The sequence below is a fragment of the Monodelphis domestica genome, chromosome 2 (assembly GCF_027887165.1).
Source record: "Monodelphis domestica isolate mMonDom1 chromosome 2, mMonDom1.pri, whole genome shotgun sequence".
Lineage (NCBI taxonomy): Eukaryota > Metazoa > Chordata > Mammalia > Didelphimorphia > Didelphidae > Monodelphis > Monodelphis domestica.
In genome coordinates, this window is record NC_077228.1 from 124,694,262 (window position 1) to 124,720,483 (window position 26,222).

A 26,222-nucleotide genomic window follows, 5' to 3' on the forward strand; every position below is an offset into this window, starting at 1 on the left:
CTATAGCATCACTAATCCATGAGCATGTCTTCTTGGACACTATGTAAGAGCCCATATAGAGCGTCATAAGGCAGCCTATGACTCGGCTTTGACATAGCTCAAATTGTTCAAAAAATACAGTCTTTCCTTACATTAAGCCAAGATTTGCTTCCCTGTAATTTCCACACCAGTTAGGAAACTGCAAAGACTAAGCTTAATTCTCTTGCCACACTGACAGCCCCTCAAATATCTGAAGACAGCGTCCCACCCCCACCTCAGCTCCCACCCTTACCCTAAGCTTTTTCATTCCCCAGTCTTCTTATTCCCTAGGAGATATATTGTAGTATGTCATAGGAAATGAGGCAAGAACAAACAGCAGAGAGATACGCTCACAAACAGCAATTAAGACTTCAAACTATTCTTTAAAGGCTATGATTTAGCTTGAAAGATTTTAAAATGATTTAATCAAATTACTGTGATAATTTAACTTCCCATTTGCAGAAAAGATTCTAACTCATTTCAGCTATACCCATTCTCAATTCTGCTAATACTTAAATGCAAACTCACTAAATCTGCACGATTTAATTAGACCATGATTCAGCTGGCAAACTGCTGGGGAAAATATTAATCTCCATTAGGGATCCTAGTTCAAGTTCTGGCTCTGTAGTTTTGATCTGTGTTTTGTTCTTTTGGCTGGAACTCTAGAGATTTATGCAGAATCAAGAGAAATGGAAACTATGTAAATTTTTTAAAATAGAAATTAAAAGGCCAGCTACATTTAGCACAAAGGCTACTACTGGCACCATCAGACAAAAATGAAGATGTTAAAATAGGACTTACATGAAAAAATAAAAACGTACTTAGATATCCAGATTTTAGGATCACCAAAGTAGAAGAAGCCTAGGAGGGTTGCCTAGTCCAATCTCCTAAATTTTATACAAGGGAAATGGGAAGAAGAATGGTTCAAAGTGATTTGTCCAAGGTCAAAATGTTTTGGAATAGAGTCAGGATTCAAACCAAAGGCTGCTGATCTAAACTTTTTACACATTGCTACAGGGTTTCCCAATCTTCATACTAACTGACGTCCCTTACGAACTCATGAAAATCGAATGAACAAACCCTAATTTTTAAAAAAATCTTTAATCTCTCTTTCTCTCTAATTTTACATAAGCATATTATAATAAAATTAGAAAACCATGCAATGTTAGGGGGCTCATATGTTATGATTTTAAAATTCTGGGTTGTTTTTAGCTCTAAGAGATAAAGTTTATCAACTTTAGACTTTAAAAATCCATTCAAATAACAGTGATGGAATTACTATGGGCTAGGCACTGAGGACACAAAGTATTTCATTAGAATATAAGCTCTTGGAGAGCAAGGGCCTGTTGGTTTGTTTCTGTTTGTTTTTCTATCCTTAGCCCTTAGCATACTAGTTGCTTAATAAATGCTTAGTGATAAAGGGGAGGGGGAGGGGAGAGAGAGAGCATTCAAGGACACCAAAATAGAGTGATTTTCCATTCCAAAGATCATACTATGGCCTTTTTATAATTTTAAAGTCATCAAGAAAAAACAAAAAACATTTATTATATGCAATTATCAAATGTGACTGGTTTACAAAGTGAAACATGCATACATATGCATTAAGTTCTAATATGCTATAGACCTATGAATAAGATAAGTGCTGTCTATCACTAACCAGTCACTGCAGAAAAAGAGTTCTTAACCTGGGCTGTATGAACAGATTACAAGGAATCTGAACTTGGATGGGGGAAAAATTGACTTTATTTCTTTTATAATTCTATTCTGTATTATTTTATGTATTTAAAACTATTTCTCTGAGAAAGGGTTCATGAGTTTTGGCAGGTGGTCCAAAGAGATTGCAACAAAAAATGGTTAAGAATTCCTCCTCTATTTATGTGTTTGTATGCTTATGACAATGATACTACATTTGCTTCAAATATTATTTGTATTCTTTCTGGGAATTTCTGAGTTTCTAGAATTAAAAAAAAAAAGATAATCAAAGCTAACAATTCTTCAAACTTTGAGAACAGATTTGATTTTCAAAACTGCTAAAGCTCAATAAAAACCAAAGTGGCAAATAAATAGTGGTTTACATCCTCAGCCCCCTCCTTTAATACTTTCCTCAAACTTGCACTCCATCAAGAAAGATGTTGCTCTTGGTATAAAAATAATATTTGAAAACTATATATAATAGTTTTCCCCTATAAGCCCCTCTGTCTCTGCTCATAGCTTTATCTCTTCCAGGGTTTTCTGACCTACAAGTAAGCTTCCTAGAAGGGAAGTGAAAATATGTCTCATAGATCACAAAACTCTTTTGAGGCAAAAATCATGGGATTTTTTTTGATGGGTAATTGTGACATGTATATAGGATAAATGACTTGAAAAAAGGTGGTACATTTCTTGAAATGTACCAAGGTCTTAAAACTGCCTGTAAAGCTTATTTGACCTAAAGAGGAAACCAAGAAGAGGAATAATTGGTCAGTACAGTTAACATTATAAAGAAACTTTTCAAATTCTGGAAGATGTTTTAGGAAAAAAGAAAAACCTCTTCCTTCAAGATTAGGAGAATTGGACATTCAAAGACTTGACTGTAGTGATATGAAAAATATTTTCTTTTCAGCAAAATAATCTGAAACAACTGCTGGTCACACCCACCTTGGACTTCAACCTAGCAGAAAAAGGAGATATATTGAGATCTTTTGAAATTAACAAAGCCAGATGATGAAGTAATATGGTAAGACAAAGGATAGAAGTCCTATGTTGATACTTAAATGTGATAAAGATGTTGAAGCTAAGTTGTCAAAGTCTGTGTTAGTAAAAATCAAGTTTAGGCAAGTCTCATCAACTGAGAAAGTGTTCAAATTTGGCATGGAAATACAATGAATTATGAAAAGTCCAATATGGCTAAATTCAAAGAAGATTGCCACCAGGCAGGCCAGAGGGTGATAAATTTTTTTGACTATTGCAACTCCTACTAAGGTAAAGAGGGATAAAAATTTATTAAGGGATTGGCGGATCTATACTTACATGATAACAGTTCTTTGAAGCATGCATATACACATTTTCATAGTCCTAGTACTGATATTTAGAGGTTACACTCATGGAGCAGGTTATCTAGGCTAGAAAGACTTCAAAAAAGAATCTGGAAACTGAAGATCAGCCTAGCTAAGTTTAGAGGGCTTTCTTACTTTTGGGAAGGTAGCCAGCGAGGATGTCTAGAAAGTTATGGAAAAAATCTCAGGTTCATAGGAAGAAAAGAAAATGAATTTTCATTATTTGGGGAAAAAATTCTTCTTACTTGAAAGACAAACTAAACTCTTATTCAGAAAAAAATTTTTAAAAGGCAGTATGAAGGATAGACTGGAGTGGGGAGGAGTTCAGGTAGGGAGTCCAATTAGGAGACTATTCTAATAGTACAAGGGAGACAAGAGTTAAGGAAGTGGCAGTGTGAGTAGTGAGAATAGGTGAGCTATAAGGCAGATAGATTGCGGGGGAAGAACTGAAAAATTTGGTAGGTGATAGGATTTTGTGAAGTGAAACAGTGAACAGTCAGTTAAATATAAGGTTAAGAACCTGAAGACTGGAAGAATAGTGGTGTTCTTGACAGAAACAGGAAAATTTGGTATAGATGTAGTTTGGGGAGAAAGATAAGTGCATTTTGGGACACAATAAGTTTCTGATTTTTATAAAACATCCATTTATAAATACCCAACACATTGTAAGAGACATGGAACTAGAATCAAGAAGAGCCTGGTGTGATGAGTTTGGAAGTGATTAGCTAAATTTCTATATATGTGATATTTAAACCCATGGAAACTGATAAAATAACCAAGAAAGTAGGGAGCGAAGTTGGTCTAGATCCTTGGAAAATTCCTACAGTTAGAAGACATTGCATTGATAGTATGAATGATAATTCATCCAAAGGAGAATGGGAAAAATCTGACAGAAAGGTAAAAAGAGAACTAGATCATCTCCCTTTCTTCACATTCTCATAAATCGAGATGTTAATAATCAGAAGTAGTTTTAGATAGCAGACCACTCATTTTATGAAGGAGGAAAACTGAGATCCAAGTTATTTACCTGCATCACCATAAATAATGTTAATAGCTTGCATTCACCTAATAGTTTAAGGCTTATAAAGCACATTACATATATGACCTCATTTCATTTTCATAACAACCCTGTGAGTTAGATAGTAAAACTAAAATTTTTAAATGGTTTTAAAAACTATTGTATGGTTTGGGGAACAGACTGAATATTCCATTTTTCTGCTGTTTCTTTTAAGATCTATTCAGATGTAAACCAAGTAAAGCTACCATGGCCCCAACAAATTAAATATAAAGGTAGCATATTTATTTTCATTGGAAAGAAAAAAACACATTTCAGAATTTAATGAGAGGATAATTGCTAAAATGTACTATAGTGCTTTAAGTTTTACAAAGTACTTTAATGTATCTGTTATTTGAATTGACCCTAACATTATTAAAACTACGATTACCTCCATTCTATAGATAAGGAAAGTGAGGTCCAGAACGATTAAGTTACTCATTGGGGGCCACACAGCCAGGATTTTATAAGAAAGACATGAACTGGGTCTTCCAACTCTTTAAGATTAGTTATCTAAGGGTATGCTATTTTGCCTCTTTCTACCATAAAGTAGGTGCTCAAAAAATGTTTGTTGAATGAATGAATTTCAATAACACAGGTAATAACTGTTCAGAAAACTGTTAGTACTTTACAAAAGAATAACAAGATATAGCAGTTGAAGTACTTAAGAGACATCATATGGTGGCCCTGGTGAGTCACTCTCATTTGTAAGTTTTTCTTTCTAGAAAAAATAATTGGTATTATAAAATCATGGTCTGGGGACTTTCAAAGTTGCTTTAATATGTGGAAAATAAGACAGGAGTTTATGATAGATTGTTTCCTTGGCTGCAAATCTATAGATAGGGAATATGCTTCCAAATGGGTCCAAGGCTTCTAAGTAATCCACATATTGGGGAACTCACATATGAAGGAAACATGACTATAGAAAATATGGTAACCATTATCTGGAAGCCAATTCCCTATTTCCCAACCATAAACACAACATTTATTATTATTGAATAAAGCCAGATGTTTAAAATAAGCTGATAATTTAGATGAATGCCACATTAGGAAGCAAGGACTGTAAACATTCTACATATAGGGAAAGTTAAAATGTCTGTTTAAATTGTATTATAACATGGGTTTTTTATAAATATAATTCTCCTGAATTCTCTCCAATTCCCTAAATGCTAATATAACTTTTAATAACAACTAATACAACTTTAAAGAATTTAATACTGGCATTTTCACTTGACAAGAATAAACTAGATTTCTAAGCAAAGTTAAACCTATGAATTTTTCATGGTCTTCTAAATAAGGGAAGAGAAAATGGAATTATAGAATAATTTACTGGCACAGAGAATCAAAGAAGACTCTTTTTTGTGTATATTTCTCTTGAATCTAAAACTATGCCAACATTGTCTTTAAATGATAATGAAGGGTTGGAATTATTTTGAAAGTTAAAGAATTTTTTTTTACAGTACTCAGTCTTGCCAAAAAAAAGTGAGTGTGTGTGTGGGGGGGGGGGGGAGGGGGGGCTGGATTTCAATTTGACCTCAGATACTTCCTAAGTGTGTGACCTTGGGCAAGTCACTTAACCCATATTGCCTACTCCTTGCTGCTCTTCTGCCTTGTAACCAATATCCAATATTGATTCTAAGATGGAAGGTAAGAATTCTAAGAAAGTAAACTAATTTTTAAAGTAAAAGTACTCTAATTACAATAATCTCCCTAAAAATGAAGTAGATCCTCCCTTTTAAAAAATGTAAGCCTGCTGGCTCAAAATTTAGAGACTAAAAATAATAACAAATATCTTTAAAATACTTAACACAGAAGTTGTCATTAAATATTTTAATATACTGACTGATAATACAAAGTTTATATTAAAATATACCAAAATTAAAAGTAAAGTTACAGTATTGCTGTGCATTATTTGTAATTATATTTTTCAAAGTAACTCTGTATGGTAAAAATATAGTGTCAAGTGTTCCTCCTCAGTTTGAACTTCTAACCTCTAGGAATGTTAAGTTTAAGCAATTTTATAATTATAAGCTGTAAAAAAGCTCCCCAGAGCTGCATCTTGACCATATATCAACCAAGAATCTTTCCTACAACATGAGAAGTTCAGGTTATGCCTAATCAACTTTCCTTGAGATTTCCTCTATTATCCCTCCCCCATTCATTTCTTTTTTTAAGATTGTACATTGGATAAGAGATTCTCAAGTGTGTTATGCCCTCTCTTTTCATCTAAAAAAATATGTAATATTCACTTTTTATTGAGGAGAGGGGAAAAGGGCCACTGTGAGGCCATGTTCCCAATTAAAAGTGCAAAATGCTAAACTCCATTACAAAGACAGATAGGAAAGTACAACTTCATTGTTGAAAACAATTTCCCTCCTATCAGTCCAAGGATTCATGCATCAATATTGTAGATGAACTGTTAATTACAAAATCAATTAAAATTATTTCTAAAAACAGTCACGCGTCCCTGGCTCTCAGGGGGGCAATTTGGGCAGAAGGTCTCATCTCACTAGGACCGCGCCAAATCACAAAGTCGTCATCCACAAGTAAGCAAAAGCAATCTGGTTTTTCATTTTTCAGCGCGGCTGAGCCCAGCCTGAGATTGATCGTCACATATGGCCCCAGAAAACAAACTGTCAATACCTTGAATGCTGCAGAATTTGAACAAATAGCCGTCCGCCCATTCAAGCCACTCATTGCATCCCATTTAACAGATTTTATTGACAGTTTCCTTCTTGTAATTAAAGGGAAAACTACTGGCCAGCAACCAAGATAAAGTTCAAAGATAGGGTCAAAACAAAAGCAGATGGAGGGGCACGGTGTGACTGTCAATGGTACATAGCATCAGAGCATGTTATTGACACACAGGTATCTAATGATCGGCACGTCATTAAAGAGGGATCTATCCTGAACTTTATGCAAATGCTAAAAGGGACTTAAGACCACAATAAAGCATTAGGGGAGACACAAAAGAAAAAACAACAAAGCATCAACGATTTTTACTTATCAGACATTGCTTCCTGCTTCAGCACTTTTAAGTTTAAATGTAGAGAAAAATTCTTTCAGTAATTCTTAACCCCTTCTGCAGAGGTAGCATCTTTGAGAGAAATATGCTAAAACAATAAGTGATTTTCACAATAATTCTCAAGCTTATTAAGCTTATCAAGCTTCTTTCATTTAAAAATGGCAAACCTCTTATTTTCCCAACAAAATGGTAGCTATGAGAATAATATAGCTTCTTCTCTATTACCAACAGTCAATTTGCAGGCAAATAATTACACACACACATTATAGGGATGGATTATGAAACAAGGGATAATAGGGTTAGAAGTGAAGGGATTTTAAGAGAAAATTTATTCATTTGGCAGATAAGGAAACTGGGACCCAAAGTCTAATGTAACCTCCCTGTGGCCACAAAAATAAGTAGCAAAACTGGGATTTGAACATACATTTTTGGAGTGAGAATCCACTATTCTTTCCTTTGTACCGTCTTGTCTGAAAGTCAACAGAGCTAGGTTTATAGTTATTCCTGAGGATGCTTGCTTGATGCTATTTTAAAAAAAATGTTTTCACTCTGCAAATTTCCAAGTCTTTAAGTGGGCTCTATAAACTTTAAAACTATCCCAAAATAGAAAAAAAAGAGCAAATTTTGCTTTTAAGTTGAATTTCCCAATGTAGCTTGTCAATGATTTCCAAGCTTCTTGGAGCAAAACCATGCAGAAGGAGATAAAGGAAAAGGGGAGGGTGTGGGTGACATGTATGAAAAATGTAGCAACAATTATGCCATTCTGCCAACCTGAATTAGCAAGCGCTATAGCTTTGAGGGTGACAAACTCTTCTTTCTCCAGCTTCATGCTCTTGTATTTCTTTACCAGCTGCAGGATGGCATTGTTGAGGTCAAGGAGGCCTGCTAATTTGGACTGATCTTCATCCATAATATAATCTTCTGCATAGACAAGTTCATCCTCAAAAGAAAGTGATCGGTATACAACCCCAAGGATCAAAATCTCCATCCAAGCACTTTGCAGAAGGCTCATCTGATCAGCCAAAGACAAAGTAGAGAAACCTAAATGAGGAAATAGGAAGAGAATGTTACTTATGAGTGTTCATATATATATATATATATATCCATAACTTTGTAATACAATATTAATTTCATATGGTACATAGATTATGCTTCAGTACATTATGTGATTCTTTAAAAACTCCTACATTTTACATGTATTATTCTTGGAATGGCAAAGTAAAAATTACAAACCAGTTTCACCTTGAGAGTGTTTCCCATGGGATTTATAGGCATGGCAAGGGGTGGAGATGTAAATGAAATAAAAACTATTTTCATACTTTTATTTGAGCATACTATACCTGAGATCTTTAAATAAAAGAAGGATGTGAGATTTGGAGACACGTGATTGTTGGCCAAGAAATTGGACACAGGTTTCCCAGAAGCCTCATTTATGAAACATTTTTAATTCTATAGCTACTGAAGGCAAGGGGTATGAAAGAAGGGAAGGGGTGGAGTGGGAGCAAAATTCATTTTGATTTGAAAACAACACCATTTTGGAGTCATAGACAATTAATTAGAGAGAAGAAGCCATATTGCTTTAGCAATCTTGTTCTTACTGGTAATGACTGAGATGACTAATACATGTTTCCAAATTGTAACTTCACACAGTCTAAAAAGGGGGCTTTTATCCTGATAATTCTGGCCAAAAAAAATCTATTCAAAATATCCAGGATACTAAAGAAGTTTCTTTAAATTGAAACATTTGAGCATTCCCTGTTCTCTACTTCATATCTGTTCAGGTTGACACAAGCTAACTGCTTCTCAAATAATTGTGAGAATATACACAATGAAAAGTTTTATTTAATCGTGATAAAATAAAATGATAGAATTAAGATAATGAGCCTAATTCATGTAGATAGTAACTATACTTTAGGAGGAATAAGCATATGTAAAGATTTTCAGAGAAGATGCTTGATCAATAACCTGTTAGGTACTAGAATCCTAGAAAACAGACACGGTCCTTTTTAAGTATAGTATTTTCAGGAATTTGGTAGCAAATAGCACTGTTACATGAAAGATCTGTGAAGTACAATTCTGTGATCATTTTTATCTGAATAGAATTTTTATTAAAAAACCAGAGTACTATAACTTAATGAATATTCATTTACCTCTATTTTTAAGACACTTTCTAATAAAATCACTAAAGAAATAACTGTACACCCTTTCCTTTCCACCAAGGTAATATTTCTTGCCAACGCTTTTTTTCTATATAAAATCAGTGGTATCCTCAATAACACTTTGGAGACACAGAACAATAGGCAAAAATAAATTATTTCTTGGCCTGTAGTGAAAGTCTAGCTGTTTGCCAATTGGCACCATTAACCATAAGTACTTAATAAAATCATCAAAGGGGATTAGTCAAGCTTTTCTTAAGGGGAGGTCTTAAGGCATGTATAGACCTTTTATTTGGTTGTTTATGAAGCTTACATGTGCTTTGACAAGGCACTTTCTTAACTGGTTGACTGAGTCCAATTTTCTTTTCTTTTCTTTTGGAGTAATCCTCAGCCCCATAAAGAGCAAAATTAGTATATCCCAACACTACTAATCCTGTGTACCCTGGTTTTGAGAGGAGATTCCTCAAACAGACTGATTTTTAAGGAGAGATTTAATGCACAGGTGCATTTTTATCCCTGGAACTGATCTAATGCCATTTGATTTCATTTTTCACTACTGACCTGCCAGATTCATAAATGGTAAACTCACTCCTAAATACCACCCACCAAAAAAATTCTCAATGTTCATCCAAAATCTAGGACTAGGAAAAAGGCAAGAAGGAATAAAAAGTAATTTTTTTGATTAAGTGGAGAGAGAATAAATGATCTGCAAGGTTATACACATAAACAGAAATTTACATCAAGTCTTCCTTTTCCCGTTTCTTTTTATTCTCCCAAGAACCAGTTTTCCTGCAGTGGCAGATGGACAGAATGTAGCCTGCAGCACCTTCTTGTGACAGCCCTATTCTCCCTCCCAGACACTGCTGTTAGTAAATAGATTTACACATTCTCCAATCTCCACACATCTTTCTGCCGAATAATTAAAAGCAGGATGATTAGTTTATTGAGTGGAAGGAGGAACTTTTTTATTGAGGTCCATCCACGATTTTATCAGGGCCAGCACTTTTACGGTTGTCAGGAGGGTGCAGGCATCCAATTTTTCTTATCTGCCTGATTAATACAAACGCTGTTTCAGGACGCATTAATTAACAGATACAAATCTACGTTCTCATGGAAGGATCAATACAGAGAAGAAAAGAGGCATCAATGTGAATTTAGTGCTGATGATGGAGAAGGCACTCTATTGACATTTACGTGCATGGAAACTTTAAAGTTGCACTCCAGCCTCTTTGTCCCTGTGATTTACAAATTAACAATTTTTCAGACATAACAATGTTTCACACATTTCTGTTGGGTTTAATTAAGCAAAAAGCAATAAAATCAGTTCTCATTTTTTAAGGTGAACCTACAGTGTCTTGTGTCAATAGCTGTTTTTTCCCCTTCTGAAAACTTACAAGTTTTCCCTTTGCTGCCCTACCCCCATCACCTTCTATTCCTCTCCAACATTTAAAAAGAAAGGATAAAAGAATAAAAGTGAAGATGGGGCAGCAGAAGGGAAAAGATTATATTTTTTTAGGTATAGCACAAAAGGTTAGGACAGCTCTGATAATGTGCTCAATTCAATTTCACAAGTCTCAAGATATAACTTTTGCAAACTATTTAGGATAACGGAAAACTTTCCAAAAATAGTACCAAATTCTTCTATGCCAGACTAAATAAAAGGATTCATTTTAACCCTTCAAATGTCATTCCTCTGGGAGCAAGATGATGTCACAGACAGTCCTTCATAACTATCAAAAGATGATTTATGAACACACAGTAGGCTCAGACCAATCAAGAGACTTTTCACTTAAATAACTGCTACAGGCCACTGTCACCAGAGAGGTTAAAACTCTATTTGAGTTTTGATTTTGTGTGCTGCTTTTACATTCTTTTGTAGAGTGGTAGATTTGATTTTAAATAAAAGGAAGCAGTGATTGAATAATTTTTTGTTGAATGAGGCTGGGGAGGCAGCTAGAAGCCTGAAGCATAAAAAAAAAAAATGTGCTTTTTATTAAGCTGTGTAAATTCCACTTTTACTATTATCCCTCAGAAAACATGACTATTTTGAGCAAAGATAAAATTTTCAGCAATGTTAATTACATGTGGCATACTTCACAGCATCCAGTAGTGAGTTAGAAGTAACAGGACTTTCAAGTTCAAGAATGTGGTCATCTAAAATATTTACTTTCTATGGAGAAACCAATTTCTTTCATGTGGCAATGGTTGAATTTCAGGTTTTGCACAGCACCATATCTTAATCTTTGGCTTTTGACAGGTTATAGTTTTAAATGTTCAGCTGTATTACAGAATTTTAAAATACACTGATACTGTGGCACATTTCTGCTTCCCCAGCAACAGACCATTCCATGCATATCGGTGACAACTCTGATCTCTCTTCATCTCGCTCCTGGAGTCAGTGCTATTTAATGTATCTCAGGCATTTTGCTACCAGAATGACTCTGTACCTTGACCTGCAGTTAAATAGCATGTTTATCTGGAATACAGTGTGCTCCAAATAAACCAGATGACAGTTGAGAATAACGTCATTTGGAGGAATTGAAAAGCTTCTCAAGAGTCAGGTACCCCTGAGGTAATAGGCTTGAAGGAGGCATGTTTTGTGCCAACCCTCCTACCATCTTCTACTAGGAGCTCATGAGCTTGACAGTGATGCCATGGGCATTTGTCAAGTACATTTTCTTTTAGCCTGGCAAACTGATGCACTTTGCAGTCAACTTACAAAAAAGGCTAAGCATTTGAAAGTGTGAAGGGCAAAAAATATCTGACGGCTAGTCTTCAAAAATACACTTTCATTTCAGAAAGCATAAATGTTTATTTCCTGAGCTGAGTGTTGACAGAAATAGGCTGCAGTGCAGGCATATGAGTTTAACCCCTGCTAGGCATTCTTTTCTCTCCTGCTTTCTTGAACTAGAGGACTAGCATTTTAAATCTTCAGGGTTTCTGCTAATATCAGTTAATCATGGCATTGATTTGCTCATTCACAGTTTTTTTTACTATAGTTTCTCTGTTCCACTAAAAATTGACACTTTCCAACAAATAGCATATCATACTAGAATTGTAATTATGCTGTAATGACTCACTAAGATCACTCACGAAGTGCTTTGAAAGAGAGGGCTGATTAAGCTTGATTCTTTAAACCCTGGCCCAATAAGCCTGATGTTGACAGGAGGCAGAAAGAAAAGAAAGCCAATAGCCCTGGAGGTCTGTCCACAGTCATTGTGGCATGCTCTGATTTGAATGGAGTTAAAGGTTCTTGAAACCCCAGTTCCAGATTCACCCTGCCCTTCAAAGCCCAATGCTCTTTGCAGCGGTACCACTGCTTTTCTCTGAAGGGGATAATGCTTATATTCCTGAAGACTCTTCTTTCCCTTTCCTTCATTAAGATGGACTTCATAGGCTCCAACTCACAAGGGGCTACAGTAAAGCAGCTTGCAGATGGTCAAGTGCCAAAATGAGAGTTACAAGAATATACAAGTGATATAAAAAGTATTTTATGTGAAAAACCCAACAGCCAGAGTCAATGTCTATCCCTACATATATTATTTTTGCTCTTGAGCATTTGTGACATGCCACCCAAGCCACTCCTTCAATCCTCATTCTCCCACTCTGGCCATCTAAATTTCATGAATTTTGATTATGCATTTATAAATTACAATTGGATGGTGTCAGATGTGAGCATAACTGAGAAAAATGAGAAGCTGTTACCTTTCAAGATAATATGACCTGCTTATTGGCCATTTGTTGATTCTGTGAGAAATTTGCTGCTTTTCCTGATTTAAGCAATAGCTTCTCCAAATAGGTTTCATCTGCATATGGCAGTCATGGTCTTTTTTTTTTTAATTTAACACAAGAGTTTCCAGTTCTGTGATATTGAGTCAATATGAATTTGAAAAGCTTGAAAATTAGAGATTTATATTTGATATTTTAAAAATGAAAGGAGAGAGCACTGGGCATGGTCTAGATTGGTTCAGGTCTAGAATGAGTACAAACCCAGTCTGTGGCATTTACTGTTTGAGCCTGAACAAGTCTCTTAAACTCTTTCTGCCTCATTTTTCTTATGTATAAAAAAATGGGGATCATAATAGCATATACCTTCTAGGGTTGTTGTGAGAATAAGATATCTGTAAAGCACTTAGCATAGAACCCAGAACATGGTAGGTGCTTAATAAAGGGTTATTCCCTCCCTCCCAGTGATAGTCTAGAGGAGAGAATCCTCACCCCTCACCTCTGACATTAGAGATTCACTTAACCACAAGTTCCATATTCTAGGACTAAGAACAGCTTATAATTAAATAAATACCTGTGAGTTTTTAAAAAAAATGAAAACACCCCACAACTTTTCCTCTATTTTCTTTAGAAAAAAATTGACTTCCATCTTCTTCCCTGCTAGCACAATAGTAAGTATTGCAGGGCTGGATAAAATGTCTTATATTTTGCTCTAGGAGGAAAGTTTATAAGAAAGAAAAGTTTAGCTATCATTTAGAAACAATTTAGGAACCAGAAAATAAATTCAAGACAAGGGACGGAAGGAAATTCCTATTCAGAAACTTTTTCTAACACTATAGTCTGTGATACTATGTACTTCTCCTCCTCTCATACCCTTTAACTTTTTTTTTTTAAACCACTACTTTCCATCTATGAATTAATACTCTGTACTGGTTCCAAGGAAGAAGAGGGATTAGGGATCTTCCAAATTTTATATCAACTCTTCCCTTTCTCCTCTTCCTCATCCTTTTAAAGTTTGCTTCTATCCTCTTTGCTCATCTGGAGAAAGGAAGTGGTAAAGTTAAGATTGATTAATTGATAAGAGGAAGAAGAGCATTGCTGTTCCTTTATGTTTGAAGAGAGGAGAAACAAAGGAATCAGTCTGGCATTGGATACAGAACTGGACAAATCTCAGCTTTGATATTTACTGCCTTTAGAAAGTCACACCTCAACTCATTGACTTGAACTTCCTCATCAGTAAAATAAAGGGGGTAGACTAGAGGACTTAATGTCTCTTCTAGCTATAAATTTATAAAATAAAAAAGCATTGCCTAAAGAGCTCTTTGAAAAAAGATTGGACAATTGTTTAAAAATATGTGTAGCATTACTCTATACCAGGTGCAAAAGGGAACTTTCCAGGTAAAAATCTTTTTTGAACTCACTTTAGGAAAAGCTGAATACTAAACACAGGTCTTGAAAGTCACACCAATGAGTTGAAAAAGAAACTATACTTAAATCAATTAGACCCAAGTTTCACTATCACAAAGAAGGCTAATGTAAGATTAGTAAAATTAGTAATGTAAGATGTAGTAAAATGGAAAGAATAGAAACCAGAAGATGGTTCTGTATTAGGTTATACAAGGGCAATACATCATGGACCTATATGAGTAACTTTGGCAATCTGGGTACCAATTTATAATTACATAGACATTTAAAATTACAGAAAATTACAGAAACACGCTAAAGGTCTATGGATTTGTCAATATGGGAGGACTGGCAATGCAGGAAACCATTTCTCCCAATGTAGGCTGCGACTGATCTGTGACTCCCACTAAGGGTTGCTTAAGTAACAGACTTGCCCAATGTCATAAAACAGTTAAATATCAGAGAAAAAAAGTAAATTTCCTCCCAGAAGCAATGTTACAGAAACATTATCCACTGTGATATGAACTAGAGCAGGTATTACTTAGTAACATTAAAAAAAAAAAAACTTTTTACAAATCAACTTCTTCTAAACTATTCGTATGTAAACCATGTCTGTTCAACATTGCTTAATTCAGTTAGAAAGATGCCATTTCATGTTTATAAAAAGTTGCATAATTATTCTAAAGATACGTATGGTTCATATATGTAGGTGCATGTGGGTATGCGAATATGTGTATATTTTTTGCCAGCAGATTTAGAGAATAAGTTCATCCTTTTACATAATTTCTGTGGTCTCCCCTTTCCCCTAACACATTTTTCAAAAGAATTTGGGGAGTTTTTTTCCCGTTTGTTAATTCTATTCACATTCCCTAGTATAGTCCCTTGCATTAAGGACCAAGTTGAAGAGTTGCTTACCGATTAACAAAAAAGGGAAGTCAAGAGATAGATATAGAAATAAAAATCACAAGGGAGCAAAAAATAAAGGAACTCTGAGCACAGGCTATAGAAAAAGACCCCATTTTCCCTTAAAAATAATAGGTTTTTACATAGACATATGTATGTCTATGTAAAATATATACCAAGGGGTTTGCACAACAAATAGCTTTTCTCCTACCTCTACCAATTCCTACTTTGACCTTTATAATTAAAGTTGACAGTTTAATCATACTCCCTAGCTGCTTTTCTCTTAAGACTTACAAATACACATTCCCAGAAGATTCTTGGTAATGTCAGAACAAGGTGGCTTTTTAACTATTTAGAAGCATCTGTAATTAATTTTTCCCAATTGTTTCTCAATTTGATACTATTTTGACACTCTATAATTTCATTTTCTCTAACCAAGATTTTTCCAGATTGGGGAATAGGGAGAAGAGAATTTTGAAGTTGCTGACATTTATTCCATGCATTGCAGTACAATATTGAATGAATGATCTACCAACTACAAGAATAAAAGCTTCTATTTATATATATACATATATATTATTGTGAAATGTAAATTTTGTCTTAAAAATATTAAATATAAACTTGCTGATCATTGTACTTTTACATGAATATCAACAAAAACCAAAACAAACAAGCAGAGTCATGCAAGCAGGTTATGAGGTTCTTTACTTCTATCATCATTATTTCATCTAAGAACCAATATAAAATAGATGACATAGCAATAAAAATGCATTCACACTGAATATCCATCTCAATCCATTAAGAACAATGGATTCTTACTAAGCAAATACTCACTTGTCAGAAGTATTTGCAGCACTGGATTCATTTAGCAATACTAAGTAAGTAAGGTGCCTGGCAATTTTAAAGCAGCAAACAAGACATTTACAAAAAAGCAAGGATGGTGCTTGTCTGTCTTGACCTTTTACTGCAGCTGTGCAAAAAGGTGTTAATATTATTTAAATGCCATTTAGATATGTTTGAGGTTTTTAAACTTGTCTGTATATATGCAGCTTTATGAAATAATTCTAAAGAGGAAGGATTTCTACCTGTCATGTGTTTACAAAGCAGTTATCTTTCTGTGCCGTTATTGCAGTTAGGCAAATCAGAATATATTCGATACTAAAAGAAACCAAGTAAAACCTGGTAAAATGTTGAAACCCAAGAGAATACATTCAACTTAGCTTTTTTTTTTTTAAATGAAAGTTTGTATAAATGGATAGGTAGCTAGTGAATGTTATTGCTGCAGATCCCAAATCACTCAAATTTGTTATATCGGTACCATTTCAGAAGAGTATGGCTTGTACCTTTCAGGACCAAAGGATTTTTGCAGACTCTTAGAATCTGTATGCAAGACAACTACTAAGGATATGCACAGCTATACAAAATAGATCCAAATAATTTGGATTACCATGATCTAGACCTAACTGACCCAATGAAATTGGATCCTATGTTGAAAAAAGAGGATTCAACAAAAGGCCTCGATTGAGGACCTAAATGTTGCTTTAGCATGGATAAAAATTTGTTAAGGACAAAAATTATCACATTAAAAAAATTGTGACCATTTTTATGCTCCTATTAGTAAATCTAAAATCATAAAATATATTTTGATTTATTTTTTCCTTATTCAATACCGATACAATTTCTGCTTATTTTCAGGTTGTTCACTTCTACTATGAATATTCTATAATTAAAGAATTGTGATTGGAAAAAAAAAAGATAGTAATTGCTTCCTTTCCTATTGCTCATAACTAAAACTGAGTAGATTATAATTGGTGTATGGTGCCAAAAGCTTTTCAAAGCTTTAATATTCTGGCATCAGAAAAATTAAGAGCAAGCCACAATATGTAAATAAACATATATTTTAATTTTATGAGAATCAAAAAGAACATTAGAAGATATTAAAAAAAAAAGAGATGTTATTCATACCTCAATATTTTCTCACAGAAAGCTGGGCTTTCTATCCAATGATGACACTTATATATGGCTAGAATTCCCTACTATTGCAACTCAATTGGCTGTAAGTAGAAAGATCAGAGTTCCCTGCCTTCATGTCTCAAAGAGTTAAATCCCTTTGGAATTCATAGGCAAAGGTAATTTCAATATGTTCCATTTCACTCAAATGGTTGAAATATACACACAAATAGCCAGGGAAAGAGTAACTCAGGTAGCTTTGAATCTGAATCATTTAATTATGTTTTAGCTATAGGTTTTTAAATTATGTGCAAATCTACTCTTTATAAAATAAGGTACTAAGAACTCATACCTCAGCATGTGATATTGTGTAAATGATCTGAAGAAAGATATCAATGTTCCTTGGGATCTCTTATAGGTTTTGTGGGGAGATTAGGAGGGGAGTGCTAGAGGTGGTTAATAATCAAAGGTCTGGAGGGCCAATTGGAATAGTAACCCACTGGCAACTTATTAATTAGTTTAGAATGAACTGCCTGCAAACCAAATGATCATTTCAAATCTATCTCAGAAGTTCACTGATGTAGAGATGAAAACTTTACTCAGAACAAGATATAACAGTACTTAATTATTTGGGAGAATAAATTATGTATCTGAGACTACATTTTAACTACTCCATTCACTCTAAATTTCATTAATTCTAATATTAGGTTGCATCCCAAATCCTTGGAAATATTTAGAATTAATCTTCACCATGGAATCATCCTAATATATGCAATTTATAGATTATTTAGACTTTTAATTTAGAATACCCTCCCCCATTATTTAGGAATATCCAATCCCTAGCTCACATAGTGCTAAGTCATTACTATCTGGCATAGGCTTCTCTCATTTTCTCACTAAGGAAAGGCATTCCTAACTTTGAATTCTTCTCTTTCCCATTCTACAACTCTCTCCTCCACCCCCAATTGATCTTTCTGTCAAAGTAAAATCAACAGAAACCAAAAAAAAACCCTAAAAATTTCCCCCATACACAAATGTACTCAGTGTCAAAAAATGTTAGGGTACACACACTTCTGTGCTTTCCTAAGCATGTATGCAAATAGCTACGTCGCCATATCTGTTTCTATCTGTCTATCTCAAGCTGTGCCTTCTAAAAAAATCCACTTCAAAAGCTCTCCACTGAAAGGTAGGAGTAGGGAACAAGTGTGATAGCTTTGTAAAACCCTCTCAGAGCCACTGTTCCTCTCCTCTCCAAAGGGAAAGGTTGGCCCAAAGAACTCCCTACTTCTTTAATTTTCTAGCTTTGAAGTCTAAAGGAGTAAGGATTTTCTTAATTCATTTGCCCCCAAACACCTCCACTGCTTACAGTCTCGCTGTCTTTCATAATACTCAGATTGTGCAATTAAATCTACATATTACAAAAGGCTGGGCTGCTCACACACTGGTAAAAGGAAATGAGCAAATGAAGAGGCATCTGTCATCTTCCATGTATGAATTTATTCAGAAGTTGCACTGTTTCCTAACTCAGTTTGAGTAGCATTTAGACTACCTCTGGAGGCAGTGTCTTAAGTCTGCAACAGTCCAAAAGGAGAAAAAAAAGCTGCCTGATTCTAATACACCTAATTAGCCATCGGCAGACTCTTAATTGCATACATTAGGATGATTCCATAGTGGAGATTAATTCTAAATATACCCAAGCAGCTGGTTAAGATGCCATGGATTACAGTGTGGACTGTACTTTTCCACTTAATTAGATATCAAAATTAAGCAGCAACAAGCATTTTGACATAACGGGGATCAAGCCGCTGCTTGGCATCCCAGAGCTGCACTAAAGTGACCGCTAAACAGAGCCGCACAGATGGAGAGATATTAAATGCCGCACTGGAAAGTAATTTCAAATAATAAAATATCAATATTTACATTTTAATTACCCCTACTGAGAGCCTCTCTGTCATTTTCACTATTGCCGACGCAGCAAGGGGTAGTGCAATGACATTGCGGCTCTGGCTGCAATGACTATTTTGTTTCCATTAAAGAATGACAAGTGTTTTAGAGGCAGTGACACTCAGTGTGTGAACAAGAATGACAGCAGATCAGAAAATTCCTATTAAGGGAATAAATGCTTCAACAAGAAAATTTACTCTGAGTAGCAGCTCCTCCTTGAAGCACATAATCCTTTCCAAATTTTCTGCTCAAAGTTTAATGGGGATGCCCAAGGGAAGTTTTAGACGCGAAAGAAATATTAAGATTTATAAAATGTTATATGATGATTGCCAATTTAAAAACAATAACGCTTAATATGACCAGATACCTAGGAGTTATATTCACATAAAAATGTTTAGGATATTATTATTATAGTTGTTGTTAAATCAATAGTATCACTGAAATTTCTTGAAATACATTCTGTTAAATGGACAGAAGGAAATCTGCAACTAAAAAATACAAACAAAATGGATTAATTTGTGTTATATTTTCATTATTTCTTTTTTTTTTTGCATTTGGCATTATAAATATCTGCTCACTCCACTTGGATCCAAATAGTCTAGATTTGAGAAACTGTGCCAAGAACTGATCATAATTTCTATGTGTTTGTATATACATTATAGGGTGGATCCATAATGTATATACTTCTTATGCCTTGTCTATTACTACTTAACAGAATACTGATTGACTGTACACTTGCCCACCAAATTTAAGTACTCTTTATCTGGTCTGAGAGTGAGATTATGAAAAAAAAAAAAAGAAAAGAAAAGGCATATATTGGATCTGACACGCTGCTTTCACAAAGAAAATAAATGAAAACAGTAAAAGTCTTCCTTTGGGGATGACTGCCAAAATGTAGAGATCTTGAAAGAATTTTAATGCCCCAAGATATAAGAGAGTGCATAAGAGAAACTTCTTGGTCAGTAGACTATAGTGTGCAGTTAAGTGACCCCCCTATCTCATAGCCAGCGTTTATTTAATGTGTAGAGATGAACAACCATAAACATGATAAATGGCTAGAGCAAGAGACTGAATAGAATTTTCCAAGGGTTGGGGGAAGACAGGAGAAGGCTGACAACTGGACACTTACCCATTTCTTTGCAAAAGAGTGTTTCTGAGAGGCTCAATTTTTGGAATTAAAACAAATTAGAGAATATAGGAATGTTATAAGGGTGCTGGTTATTTAACCAGTAGATCTATTTCTCTTTAAAAAGAAGTATCTAGGAAGTCCTTCCTAAGCATCCCTAATGCTTTTAGGACAAGACATTTCCCCATTTCTCAGCCACTAGCACCTTTTAATTTCTGAAAGAGCTACGGTTGAAAATCTTAATTAATTGTTCCATACTGCTTCAGGATCATTATGCAATGTAATAAAGGCCGTGTAATTATGAAATTTTACAGCCATTACCAAGGCTGATGGCTCGTATTTCATCCTCAGCTGGACCCAATGGCTTTTAGGCACTCAGCTCCCCTTTGATGAACTACAGACAGATCTATCAGGCCCAAACAATATCCAGGCAAGGCGGCTATAATAGCTACCTACAGATGAAGCCATAGATAAAGATAAACTATAAATCTACACACAAATGCAGGCACACTGCCTCAGGATGACAGAGGGGAGAGGATGAGGCACTTGGGAGAGGTAGCTGCTTACATGAAGGCAACGATGTGTTGGATTTCTGAAAGGATGTGAAAAAAACCTTTCTTAACATCTCCTTTCTTACTGCTATCTAAAAATCAAATGAATGTAGGTAGGATGAAAATACATGTGTATATACATGTTTGTGTATTAGGAATAAGAGCATCCTTTAAAGGGGAGAAACGAGTCACCCAGCCTAACATCAACATCGATGGAAACAGGAGGCAGTGGGGGGAACGAGATATCCTGCCAACAAGTTAGGCACTGATGAGTCCACAATTAAAAACTTTGAAGCAAGAATAAAACTCAGGAACATGTTCATCACAAAGGATAAAAGAGAGGCTTCTTTTGAGGATACCTTAAAGAATTAAAGAAAACAGACTCTTGAAATTTAAAAGAAAACTAGGAAAATATAATTGACTGCAGAGATGGATAGTCTTTAAGCTATCAAGATTTCAAGTTTAAAACTGTACTCTGCAAGTCTAAGAAGAATAATGGTTTCTTAAAAGTGGTAAAATTATAATTAGCACAATGTATTTCTAACTCATCTCACTCTTAGATTTATGGAAGTACTTTTTCATCTAAAGTTAAATTTAAAAGGAACAGTGAAGTGTTCATTTGATAAGTGTAAGTGGAGTATTCTTCAGCTAGAGATTTCTCCTTAGCTAGAGAATCTCTTTCAGATACAGCAAAAACTTGCTGAGACTACTGCTTTTAGTCCTCGTGCTGACTTCAAACACATGGCAGCTATATTAAAAAATAGTATCAAGTAGCCTGTTTGTAACATGGCTCACTTTGGAGGAGAAATTCAATTCATTGGCCTTCAGCTGTATCTTCCAACTATACAGAGGGAACTGAGAGTGCCAGACTTCAGAAAGGCTGAGGAAAGTGGTAGCTCTTAAATTGAGGGAATTAGTGATAGTGACTAGACTTGTGATCTCATTGATATAAGCCAGAGAATTCAAAATTAGATTAGGGAGAGTAAATTAAATGGTTTAAAATATCATTGGCAGTCTAGGGGCAGCATTTTTCTTTTTGAATGGACCTATAATTTCATTAGAATCTACAAAGTTTGATAAAAAAAAAATTCCGTTTACAAACATAGAATGGCATCTGTCTACAACTTAGATTTAGTACACTACCTAAGGCACTGAAAGGTTGTGACTTGCCCAGGTTTAATCAGCCAGTATGTCAAGGGCAAGACTTGCACACAAGACTTTCAGACTCTGAGGTTAGCTCTCTATCCACTGTCTTGGCTACCTTTTTGGATAATGCAATGGAAAAATAATAACAGTAATTGAATTGGGAATCAGACGACAGGAGTTCTAAATCTAAAGTTCTATAAATGTTTTTATGCCAAGGAAAAATTCCTTTACATACAACATAGGACATTATTCAACATGGTACTCTTTCTAGATGAAGAAACATGAAGAAGAGGAGCTAGGGGTCAGGAATGGATTAGGACAAAGCAAGGAGGTCAGAGCAGAAGCAATTCTGCTAGAGTGTTCCTGAGCACAACTATTTGTAAAATCTGAAAATCTATTCTTAGATCAATTTACTTTACAGGTTTGAATGTAATACAACTGGCCCAGGGAAGGGCAGGGAAGGTATCAACAATGAAAGCAAATATGCACCCCAAATCCAATGTTTCCAAAGAGCAAGAAGATGGGGTGGAGATTCCCAAACAAAACAATATGGAAATCAATAACCAAATTATATTCAAGGCTCATGATTACATAATTAAGGATGAATAACAATAAAGTGTTATAGTATACTTAGTATAATGGAAAATAATGAAAGAATGAGCTGAGTCTTGAGGTGAATAAGAAGATATTTTGATGATTAAAAAATACTGGAAACAGAATGGATGGCTATCATTTGAGGGACAGGAGATGAAAGGAAAGAACTGAATAAAATGGAATATTATTGCACCACCTGAAACAATTATGAAGAATTCAAAGAAACATCTGAGTACTTGTACAAATAGGAAGAACCACAAGGCAATTTACATAATAATAGCTAAAATCACTAATATTTAAATAATGCCTACAAGAGAGCAAGGAGTGTGTTAACTGCTTTCGAGATATTATTCTGTTGCATCATTACAACCAAGTAAGTACTATTTTTATCCACATTTTCCAGTTCACAGAACTGAGGCAAACAGTTATTAAGCGCTTGTCCCAGGGCCACACAGCTTGTAAGTGTTTGAGGATGATTTTGAATTCAGGTCTTCCTGTCTCTAGGTTCAGCATTCCATTATCCACAATCTAGCTAGTTCAATCAATGAAACATGGGAATCATATCCATTGATTCAGAAAAGGTAGGAAGAACAGCATGAATAAAAAAAAAATATGAATTTGTCTTCAAAACTTTTCTGGAATTTATTGCTATTATTAATATTATATATTAATATATTATTATTAGTGTTATTTTGATTCCTATTTTGTAGCCTGGCAATACAGCTAGAAGCCACATTTGAACTCATGGCTACTTGATTCCAAGACCAACAACCTATTCACTGAGCCATCTGGTGGTCACTTAGCTCCTATCTGTCCTATATGTTGTCCCCCAAATATCTCATTAAGAAACTTTTTCAAATTCTTAAATTTCCTTGTTATATGACCATATCTGAGGCATTTTTTTCTGAACCACCAGTTAGTGATACTCAAAAAAGGAATGGAGTGTAGTACATCTTATTTTTTGGCTCTGAGGATATAGTACGGGACTTAGAAGGTTGCAAGAGTTCAAGTCTTGCTTCTGACAAATGGAGATAATAATAGTACCTAAATGTTGATCCTCTAATGAGATAATATTTGTTAGCATTGACTGACAAGCATAGTAAGTGCTATGTAAATGGTAGCTATTGTTGTTATCATTACAAAAGTTAGGAGGCTTAAGAATCTAATTAAGAAGAGGCAGCAAAAGAGTGTTGATTAATGGATCAATGCTACTCTAGGGAAAACTATGTGGTGGACTATCCTTAGAACTATCTTTGGCCCTCCTTCCCCTCACAATTAAAAAGGCATGATTACCAGATCTGAATAGGATATGAAGATAAGAGGGGTGGCTAGCATGTGTTGAACTCAGAATCTAAAAATATTTCTTTCCAATTAGCAAAATGAACCAATTCTCCAGTGATGGCATTTAATAGTGATAAATGTTCCGATTTACACGTAGATTCAAAAATACAACTATTGCACAAGTAAAAAATGGTCTGTAAACAGTTCATTGAAAAAGACCAGAAAGTTAGTGACTTCCCAGTTTAATGTGAATTAGCATGGTGACATGTCAACCAAAAAGGCTAATGGCATCATTAGTCATTACAAATTCAATGCAGCCGCCTTGGATAGAGAAAAATCTGAATGATGCTCTCCCAACAGAATATATGTTGCTTAAGGGCAAGAGATTTTTCATTTTTTACTTTGTATCTGTAGCATCTGGCATGGAGCTGTTGTATGAAGTGAACAGTAAATAAATGGCTCTTGAATTTAACTGAATTCATACCAAATGATAAGAAGGATATTAACAAGCTAGAACACGTTTAGAGTGTGATGACCAAGATAGTAAGGAGACTTAAACACATGCCATAAAATGGTTCTGCTGCAGCAAAAGAAATTTTAAACATGTTTAAAAAATGACTTGGGCAGGGGTACAAGATGGTAGCTGTCTTTCACTATTTGAAAGGGTTATCATTTGAAAGAAGAATTAGCATTAAAAATATTTCAAAGTTAATTATCTTTATAATTTTGCTATTTAACACCAGATATCAAACTGATAAGATTCTAATGCAATTCAAAGAATATTGTCTTTTCTTCTCTTCTCTTCCTTTTTTTGTTGGGCATTTTCAAGACCATATAATTTTGTAATAAACCTTGTTTGCCTGCCTTTTTGATGGTGAAGGAGGATGACGTAGAAGAAAATTCAGAATGAAAAATAAAACCAAATTGAATTTTAAGAAAAGAAAGATAATTAGGTCTCCATTATTTAGGTCTAGATGGCATAAATGGAATTTGAAGAAGACAAACTTTAGTGAAATATAAGGATGTGGATGTGTCAACAAGCGTTTCCACAAGTGGAATGACCTGCTACATTTAGTAATGACTTCCTCATCACTGAACAATCTTCTATTGCATTTAGTGCATTATTGGATTTAGTTTTTAGAAATAAATCTCAAGTAACTTTTCTAGTATTTAGAACATAAATTCCTTCATTTTATCAAATTAGATGCATTAAGTACTTTATAATACTTTACGAGCTATTTAAGTACAAAGTTGTGGTAGTAGTTGTTCTATATGGGAGTTTTTATGATGGCATTTGGCCTAGAGTCCCATTTAAAAAAAATAACAGAAACAAAGAATTAACTACCAAATGTTGTCATTATTTTTCACCAAAATGAGCTAGAAATTAAGATTTTATATTATTTTGGATCTTTGATTTGCATAAAGATCTTAAAATCAGAGATTTAAACAGTGTGAAAAGATACTAGAGATTATCTAATTGCCCCCCATTTCTTAGGAGGAACTCTGAGCCCAGACAGATGAAGTTACTTGAATCAGGAAGATAGGGAAGGGCAATAGCATTTGGAAGATAATGGATAAAAAGTTTAATAATTACATATTAATTGTTAGGAAAGCTTGGTAAATAAAGGGATGGATAAAAAAAAAGTACTTATTATGTGCCAAGAACTACTAAATCCTGGGGAAGTAAATAAAAAAGCAAAGGGAGTTCATGGTTGCAAGGAACTTTCATTCTAACAGAATGAGAAAGCACAAGATAGGAAAGTAGACAGGAACCTGGCAAGTCCACAAGATAGTAGATTTAACTATCATATGGTAAATTGACATTCTTTTTAGTAGCAATGACAACATTGATATAATTGTGGTTCCTTAACTGGGAAGAAGAGGCAAGCACAGGGCTGTGGTCAGAGTTGGGTAAGACTTGGTAAGATGGGTAGACTTGGCCAAGGGGCTAAATGAAATAGTGTTGGGTTGCCCTGAAATACACAAGCCTTTATATATATTTAGTGGACCAAGTAAAGCAAGAACAATCCAGGACAATGGAGCACCGTGGCCAGAATTCTAGAGGTGAAAGGGCTAAGCTTTCCAAGGACTTGTTATTGGTATGATAATAAGCTGTATGGTAAGGAAGTGACTAGGGAGTAAGTAAAGGATAGTGAGAAAAAGATGGTCTTTCTCAAAGGGATTATATTGCTAGTATGCCTCACTGAATGTTGAAATGGTGGATTAAGCGGCAGCAAAAATTAAGGGGATAGAGTCCAGGGCTTGGAGTCTGGAAACCCTGAGTTCAAATCTGTCCTCCGACAATTATG

At 34.7% G+C, this 26,222-nt stretch overlaps 1 protein-coding gene across 15 annotated transcripts in view; it reads right to left on the reverse strand.

Annotated features, from left to right (window-relative positions):
- ESRRG (estrogen related receptor gamma) overlaps positions 1–26,222 on the reverse strand; it is a 685,908-nt gene that overhangs the window by 6,530 nt on the left and 653,156 nt on the right. For all 15 annotated transcript variants that reach the window (XM_056815934.1, XM_056815933.1, XM_056815938.1 and 12 more), the window contains one exon: positions 7,904–8,173. In XM_056815934.1, coding sequence (XP_056671912.1) covers positions 7,904–8,173 — 270 coding nt within the window. The remainder of the gene's footprint in view (positions 1–7,903; positions 8,174–26,222) is intronic.